The sequence below is a fragment of the Dromiciops gliroides genome, chromosome 2, assembly GCF_019393635.1.
Source record: "Dromiciops gliroides isolate mDroGli1 chromosome 2, mDroGli1.pri, whole genome shotgun sequence".
NCBI lineage: Eukaryota > Metazoa > Chordata > Mammalia > Microbiotheria > Microbiotheriidae > Dromiciops > Dromiciops gliroides.
This window is the reverse complement of record NC_057862.1, coordinates 191,613,469-191,622,443: the sequence shown is the minus strand read 5'-3', so window position 1 is coordinate 191,622,443 and position 8,975 is coordinate 191,613,469. Positions and strand designations below refer to the sequence as shown.

General features: G+C 47.0%; 1 protein-coding gene across 1 annotated transcript; it reads left to right on the top strand.

Moving 5' to 3' along the window:
- Positions 1 to 3,822: 3,822 nt before the first annotated feature.
- Positions 3,823 to 6,692, top strand: RHOV (ras homolog family member V). The gene is made up of 3 exons (XM_043986150.1): positions 3,823 to 4,185; positions 4,603 to 4,661; positions 5,174 to 6,692. Exons 1-3 carry the CDS (start codon positions 3,978 to 3,980, stop codon positions 5,615 to 5,617), a joined length of 711 nt encoding a protein of 236 aa, XP_043842085.1. The 5' UTR covers positions 3,823 to 3,977; the 3' UTR covers positions 5,618 to 6,692.
- Positions 6,693 to 8,975: the final 2,283 nt, after the last annotated feature.

The following is an 8,975-nucleotide window of genomic DNA, read 5'->3' as shown; positions in this document are numbered from 1 at the left end:
CCTGAGCATTACTTAGGGAGAGAGTGTAGATAAGAAAAGGAAAGAAGGGGGCCAGGACAGAGCCACTGAGGATACTCACATGAAAAAGAAAAACTAATGAATGAGACCAAGAAGCAGGGGTCAGATATTTAGGAAGAAGCCAGAAGTAACCTAGAAAGGAGGGTATATCAAGGAGTGTGGTCAACAGCAACAAAAGTCGTAGCAATACTAAGGAGTATGAAGATTAAGGGCATCATAAAATCTGCCAATTATAAGATCAATTGTGATCTTCAACAGTAGTTTCGATACAGTGATGGGAATAGAAGCCAAATGAACAAGGCGCTAAGGAGTGAGTAAATGATGAGGAAATGGACTCAAGGAGTACAGAATACTCTTCTACAAGGTTAGCAGTGAATGGGAGGAAAAAAAAAGAAGGTGGGTAGAAGAGGTAGCAGGATCAAGTGAAGGGTTTGGTATTTTTTAGACTGGGGGAAATGTGAGCATGTTTAAAGGTAGAGGGAAGAAGCCAATAAAGAGGAAGATATTGAACATATGTGAGAGAATTGCTGATTAAATAGTACCAGGTCCTGAAGAAAGCAAAGATGGGTGGGATCAAGAATACAGGTTGAGGGATGAGCCTCAGAAAGGTGGGTCAGTCTTCTCCTTTAACAAGAAGAAAGGAGGAAAGAATGAAAGAAGATATAGAGAGATTTTAAGGTGTAGTAGAGGGGAGATGAGAGAGCTCTCTTAGAAGATCTTAGACAAGTGGAAGGCAAGATCATCTACTGAGAGAAAGGAGCATCAGGGGCTTGAGGAAAGAGAAAGTTCAGGAGGGCACCTGAAAGAATTGCTAGAGAGTCAATAAAAGAAACATAAAAACATTTTTTTCAAATAAAAATAAAGAAGTAGTCTGGGGGCAGGTGGCACAGTGGATAAAGCACTGGCCCTGGATTCAGGAGTACCTGAGTTCAAATCCAACCTCAGACACTTGACACTTACTAGCTGTGTGACCCTGGGCAAGTCACTTAACTCCCATTGCCCTGCAAAAAAAAAAAGTAGTCTGAATCCAGAAGAAATGAAGGTGAAGGAAGAGGTAGAAGGACAGGAAATTGTGGTTAGAAAGGGGAATTTCAAAGATAGGTTTCTAAGAGGCAGGACAGATGGTGAGATTTCCACCCTAGGGGACAACTGATATGGAGGAGAGATAGAAGTCATGAGTATAAGGGAAGATTGAAGAAATGCCACTGTGTCACCTCCCCCATTGGCTAAGAACCTAAAGAATAATTATGGAAATTAGGGTTAGGAATACTATGTTCTGGTTGGTTAGTTTTTACTTGGAAATTATAACCCTTGAGTAATTGGACCAATGATGAAAAAGGGGAGGGTCCATTTACATTAGGGACTAGGGTTTAAAATGGGGCCTTCGAGGAGCCCCCATTCTTTGCACCCACCAGCTGCACACTGTGTTGCCCATTCTCGAGAGAATGACAATAAATGAGCCACTGACACATCATCTCTGCTGAGTTTCAGAGAATTATTGAGCAGGAGTCATTTTCCTCACACACACTAATAGATTATTAGTTTGTAAGGTCTTTGAGAAATGAGCCTGTGCCTTTTCTTTAATATTCACATAAGATCTGGGCTGGGTATCAAAGTCACCAGTACACACTTCAACTTATCCGTAACTTAGTAGATAAGTCTGAGGCTAAGAGAGAATAAGTAATTTATCCATAATCTCACAGCTAGTAAGTGTCATAGGCAAAATGGAAAGGTCTTCCATTCCAAGTACAATTCTCCATTCTCTCTGCCACACTACTCTCCATATGTTGTTCTGTCATTTTTAGACTAGACCTGCAATTCCATCTAGGTAGGGAGCTCCCAATGTCAGCCAATGTGTGTCAGAGACAGGATTTGAACCATTTTTCCTAACTCTCCCCTTTCCCCCAGCCCATGCTCTTTCTTGTTTAATGTGGGCTTCTTAAATGCCAGCTACTCTATCTAGGATACCTCAGGAATGAATGACTATTTGTTTGTTTCTTTCTTTTGTGGGGCAATGAGGGTTAAGTGACTTGCCCAAGGTCACGCAGCTAGCAAGTGTCAAGTGTCTGAGGCTGGATTTGAACTCAGGTCCTCCTGAATCCAGGGCTGGTGCTTTATACACTGCACCACCTAGCTGCCCCCATGAATGACTATTTGTGAAGGAGGTTTTGCAGTATTGCCAAACTGAAAGTTTCCTAAGCCATTAGAGGCTCAACTACCAGCTTCTAGATACCGGCTGTCCCTGAGTGTAGTCATACAAAATTGATTGAATGAATAGACCTGTTCAGAAAGGAGGGGGTATGTCGTGGAAAGAACCTTGCACTTGGAGTCAGAGTTTGATTCTTGCCTCTGACCCTGAGAAAACCACATGAAAACAAATTAAATAGATCCTGCCCTGCCCTAGTTTACAGCCTAAGACAACCTCTCACCCAGAGGAAGGTCACCAAAAGTGAAGGAGAGTTCATTATAATAACTAATGTTTACAGAGCACTTGAAGGTTCACAAAGCCCTTTACATACATTTATTTCATTTTCCCTTCACAACAACTCAGTAATGTGCTATTACAAATGAAAGAAACTTTGGCCCTGAAATTTTGACTTAGGGGCACACAGGTAAGTGAGAGAGTCAGGGTTTGAACCCCAGTGCCTCTGATGCCAAGAGGGTTCATCACCATCACCACCACCAGCATCATCATCATAATTTACAGTTTACATGATGTTTTCCTCACAACAACCTTGCCGATGAGTGCAAATATTTAAAGTAGTAAAAAAAAAATATATATATATATATATATTACTGCCCGCTTTGTAAATGAGAAAACCGAGACTTAGAGATTTAAATGATTTCCTCAAGATTGTATAGCCAGTTAGTGACAGAATTGAGGATCCCAGTCTCCTGCCTTTTGGTCCCAAAGCACCATCCTTCTCTGTGCTCTTGGTAAAATGTCTTAGATTAAAAACTCCTCTCAGGACAAGGGCAATGTCTATTTCATTTGCTTTGTTCTATTCCCAGAACAGATTGCTTTGCCGCTTTGATAGATCCATGATCTCATCCTCATCCCTCCACGAAGGCAGATTGCAACTCCTCCCAGCCTTTCTATTCTGATGCAATTCTTGCCCCTATCTTTTTCGAAAGAGCCATGAAGGATCTACCCAGAATACTGGAGACCTTAATGGAGTGCCTTATTTGGGCTTCTTAATCAATCTACATACATTTATTAAGTTCCTATTATATATCCGCCAGGAACCGTGTTGGGCACTAGGGGGATACAAGGAAAAAACTAAATAATCCCTGCTTGTTAACTCCTTTTCTGGTGACCCACGGTCTCTCCAGGAAATGAGAAGAGAAAGAAGCTTGTGGTGGAGTGTCAAGAGCAGGATAAAGCTAGATTATAGGGGAAGAACTTTCCATTCTAAATCCTGTGATTCTATGAATTGGCAGAGAGGACAGATTGTGGCTTTCCCTTTTCTGTGTTCAGCATTTCTGTATGAAGGTGGTCCCTTTCTTTGCCTCTGTGAGTGTCGGTTCTGTTCATTAAAAAAAATATCGGGGGCTCCTGGGGTGTCTCTCAGTTTCTTTGTTTATGCTTGTCTCTTTGTCTGCTTACTGGGTGTTTCTTTGCCTGGATAACGTAAAATTTTCCCAGTCCGATCTTTTTTCCGTTTGTGTCTTTCTTGGATTCTTTCCAGTAGGGAAATCAGTAAGGGGTGGGAAGGAGGTAGAGCGGTGGGCAGGGCCAGCGTCCGGCCAGGTAGAATATGCAAAGGAGGCGGGCGGACCTATGCTAATGAAGCCAGGGTAGGGAGGCCCGGCTCAGCTCGGCTCTTTCAGAGAGAGAGAGAGCTCAGAGCTGTGAGGCGGTCCAGCAGCGGAGCCTGTCTGAAAGGAGAGGGCTCAAAGCTAGCGGACTGAGGCCCCCGATCCAGAGCCGGCGCCCCTGCCATCCCGGGGAGCCGGCCATGCCTCCGCGGGAGCTGGCTGAGCCGGAGCCGCCGCCGGTCAGGGCCCCGACTCCTCCCCCGCGGCGGGGCAGCGCGCCTCCGGAGCTGGGCATCAAGTGCGTGCTGGTGGGCGACGGGGCGGTGGGCAAGAGCAGCCTCATCGTCAGTTACACCTGCAATGGGTACCCCGCCTGCTATCGGCCCACGGCGCTGGACACCTTCTCCGGTACTGTTAGGTCCGGCCGTGGTGGGGTGGGGCTGGACTGGATCCGATCAAGCGAGGGGCCCAGGAGCATTTACTGGCTGCATAGGCTCCTCTCTTCGCACTGAATGCGGGTGGCTGGGAGGGAGAGGAATCACCCACAGTGCCAAGGAAATAGATCTGCTGTGCGGCAAAGAGCCCTGGGCACGAAGTCCAGAGTCTGGGCCCTCTCATTCTCTTAATCTGGGCTTCAGTTTCCGAAGGGTCTGGGCCCAAGATCCCTTCTATTTCAAACATGTATTGGCCCTACAGTGATGGGGACAGAGGGGGTGGGGTGGGGAACGGAGGTCTAGGACAGGATCCCTAGGGATGGAGAAGGGAGTGTTGGCTTGAAACAAAAAGGATGGTTACTGATGGTTCTGAGACTTTCTCTCAATGCAGTACAAGTCTTGGTGGATGGAGCACCAGTCCGGATTGAGCTCTGGGACACAGCTGGCCAGGTAAGAAGCTTGGTAACCACCTGGCTTGGCATCAGGACCCTAGAAAGGGTGGAGGGAGGAGAGTCCTCAGTCTCATCATCCATCAGCTTTTAAAGATATTTTATTGATGCTTTAAAAAAAAATCTTGCTCTCACTTTCCATTGACTCCCCATCCTCCTCGGGGCAGCCCACAAGCATTTATTAAGTGGTTACTAAGTATAAGTGCTGGGAATACACTTACAAGCTAAACACCCATTTATTGACAAGATCTGAAAAATGTATGCCTCATTCTGCACCACCACCTCTCTGCCAAAGTGAGGAAAGTACCCATATCAACTCTTCCTTAATCTTTTATTACCTAAATTCCTTGGTGAGAGATGGACTAGAAAGGGATGCTATTTAGCATAAGGCTCAAAAGAGGCAGTGTTAGCTCCCCCCAGTCTCAGTTAAGGGAGTTCATATTTCCTAACCAGCCCTTCATCTTATCTCCACCATCCTTTTGCTGATTCTACCTAATTCATTTCCTGCCCTAGGAGGACTTCGACCGCCTTCGATCCCTCTGTTACCCAGACACAGACGTCTTCCTGGCCTGCTTCAGCGTCGTGCAGCCTGGCTCCTTCCAAAACATCACAGAGAAGTGGCTGCCTGAGATTCGAACCCACAACCCCCAGGCTCCTGTTTTGCTAGTGGGCACTCAGGCTGATTTGCGGGATGATGTTAATGTACTGATCCAGTTGGACCAGGGGGGTCGGGAAACACCTGTGCCCCATCCCCAGGCTCAGGGTTTGGCTGAGAAGATCCGAGCCCGGGGGTACCTGGAGTGCTCTGCTCTAACTCAAAAGAACTTGAAGGAGGTGTTTGACGCAGCTATTCTCAGTGCCATTGAGCACAAAGCTAGATTGGAGAAGAAGCTCAACGCCAAGGGCGTCCGGACGCTCTCCCGGTGCAGATGGAAGAAATTCTTCTGCTTTGTTTGAGCCCCTGCAGTGGGGAGGGGAGCAGGAGGCCTGGAACCATGGGGTCATGGGAGACCTTGGAGCTGCTGACAGGAGCAGAGCCTGGGTCACCTTCACGTGGTGTGGATCCTTCCTGGTAATTGTAGGAACAGGGAGCTGATAACTGTTCACTTTATTTTACCTATTTGGAACTAAGACCTATAGGAGGGAAGGTGCCTAGAATCTGCTTCTGAGGGCCAGTTCACCCTTTAGAAAGAAGCATATTCCTTCAGGTGACTAGCATAGCCAATGGTCCTCATTCAATGGGGTTTTCCAGCATGGGTCCCCAAGCCAATACAACTCTGAACAAGGAAGAATCCTTGCTTGGGTTCCCTCCAGGAAAATGTCAGTCCCTTATGGCTCACAGATTCTGGCAAGAGGAAGGGGGGACGTGGCTAGAACATCTCAGCACTCTGAATTCATCCAAGAGGGCAGCAAGCGGAAATCGAGAAGCACTGACAATAGCAGAGAGGGCTCTGAGGAACCTTGGCCAAGGTTCTGTAATGGAAGAAGAGACAGAAAGGAAGGTACCAGAATGGTGGGACATGGTGGGTGTGGTTGGAGTATAAGGAGAAAGCTCAGAGAAGAGTAGGCTTGGTAGAGAGTGAGAAGACGGGGAAGTTGGGAGATGCTACAATGGAAGAGGGATCTTTGGGAACCAGACCATTTAGCATAAGAGATAAGGGAGCTAGGAGCAGGGAGAGGGGGGAGGGAAAAGACTGTTGCTGAGAAGGGATGGGAGGGACCTGTCAAGGGCTCCTCCTTAGACTTGCCCTCAGCCCAGTCTCTGCCTAAGGCCAGAGAGGGAGGGGCCGCCTGAGGTGCTGATGAGAAGAGCTCCCTTTCTCACTCAATCCTCTTGACTACTGCCCAAACTGGCTGGACTGGAGTGGGGGTGAGGGCTGAATCTTGGAGAAGGGGGTTCCTGGAGGGGAGGGGCCACAGCAGCAATTGGGAGAAGCAGAGGGGAGGGCTCTGAAGACTGTACCCCAACCTTCTCCATTGACGGTCCAGTCCCTAATAAGGCAAGATGGAAGGGACTCTGTGGAGCAATGTCTACCAATAAAAGTCTCAAGTGTCTGAAATTGCTGTTTTGGTCTGTCATTTCCCAGGGCTGGCTTGGGCTGGGGCTGCATGTGAGACTCCCCGACTTTCATCAGCTCTATTCCATACTCAGGGTCCTATAGCTTGGGTGTGAATATGATGGGGACCCACGGGGTTATCTCGGAGCAGAGCCCTAGATGTGGAACGGTAGAAGTAAGGCCTGGAGTTGGCTGCAATTATGTCTTGGGAACTTACGGGAGGCATAGAGTTGAATTTAAGGTCAGTAAATCCAATCCTTTCATTTTTATAGATGAGAAAACTGAGGCCCAGAGAAATTAAATGACTTCACATGCCAGTTAAATGTCTGAGGTAGGATTCAAACCCAGGTCTTTCTGACATCAAATCCAGAGTTCTATCCACTACACTTAACTGGGAGAGTCTTAACATACCGAGCCAAGGTTCAGTGCCCCCAAGTTACAGCTAATAGATACAACTAATACATCTTCTCTTGACTCCAGCCCCTCCTCCAGCCCTCTCAACATCCCTTCCTGTTTCAGCTGGGAGCAGAGGCTGGAACTGGGGTGTGGGGCTCCTAGGACGGGCTTAGTTGGTTCCCAGGGAGCAAGCGTGGGAAGCTGGCCTGAGAACGGGTTTCCCCAGGTGTCAGCGCCAGTGCTGCTTTCCCATGACCTCACCTGTTGGGCGGGGCCCCTTCTTTCCCTTCCTGCACACCGTCCCTTCCCCTCCCCCCCAAGGGTGGCAGCAGCTCAAAACTGGGACTCTGGAGCAACCTGGAACCTTTTCACCTTATTTCTCAGACTCCAGGTTCCCTTAACAACATCCCAAGTAGCTCAGGGAGTGAGTGAGCTCTTAGAGTTTGGAGGAAACCTCACAGAGCCTGGTCCTCTCCTCCCTAGAGACATGGGTGGTAGCATCAGGAGAGACCTGGGCATCACTCAGAATTTAGGACAATGAGTGGACCAGCCTTTGTGTCTTCACTAGTATTTTAAAAGTTCCAACTCTGAGTCATTTGGACTTGGGTTAGTTCTACACTGGGGTAGTCCTAGGAAACCCATATATATCATCCCTGAAAGATATCTGGGGCCGATGGCCTAGGCTTGCTCTGGAAGATTGGATCACTGTTAGGACCTGGGCTTGTAGGATCACTGATTTATTTAGAGCTAGAAAGGACCTTGGGTCATCTTGTCCAACCCCCTTATTTTATAGATGATGAAACTGAAACCTAGAGAGGGGGATAGAGTTTGGTCAGGTGCCCTGAGGTCACATCTGGACCTGCTGAACAGGACCATAACTTGGGTGGAATTGGAGGGGGGTGACTAAGAAAGGGTGTAGAATGAACCCGGCCTGTGAAGGTTTAGTGAGTGAGCTGAACATACTATTTGATTCTGTGTCCTAGAGACTGGGTGATAAAGAGGACTCTAGAGGATGCTGGGATCCATAGAATATTTAGAGTTAAAGGGACCTAAGAGGTCCTCTGACCTCTCATTATAAAGGTTCAATTCAACAGAGAGATGCTGAACTGTAAGAAAACAGATCCAGAGGAATTATAGGATTTGGCCAAGATTTAACAACAATAGTAATGATGATAATAACAATAGGTAGTATTTATATAGCACTTTGAGGTTTGGAAAACCTTTTATATTTGGAAAAATAGGTGCTACAATTATCCTCATTTTGCTCATGAGGAAACTCTAACTTGGAGGAATCAAGTGACTTGCCCAGGATCACACACCTAACAAGGCAGGATTCAAAAGCTGGTCTTTCTGACTCCAGGTAAATACTCTAGCCACTATCTAACCAGGTTAATGGTAATGGCTTCAGTGTCTCCTTATGAAGGCATAACCTGTAACCAACAGAAAACTGGGGGACCCTAATAGAAATTTAATCAATACTTATTGGTTGACTGATGATCCATCAGTTCTCGAGGTTCCTGGTTTGTAGTCAGGAACTGGGTTTAAATCCTGCTCTGTTGATCCTACTTTTTTTTTTTTTAGTGAGGCAATGGGGGTTAAGTGACTTGCCTAGGGTCACACAGCTAGTAAGTATTAAGTATCTGAGGTCAAATTTGAACTCAGGTACTCCTGACTCCAGGGCTGGTGCTCTATCCACTGTGTCACCTAGCTGCCCCTTGATCCTACTTTCTACCTGTGTGACTTTGGGTAATTTGCTTAGTCTTTCTGGGGCATAGTTTACTCATCTGTAAAATAAGGGGTTTGGAGTAGATGTCTAAGATCTCTTCAAACTCTCAATCCCAGGATCCCTTATCTGGGCCAGT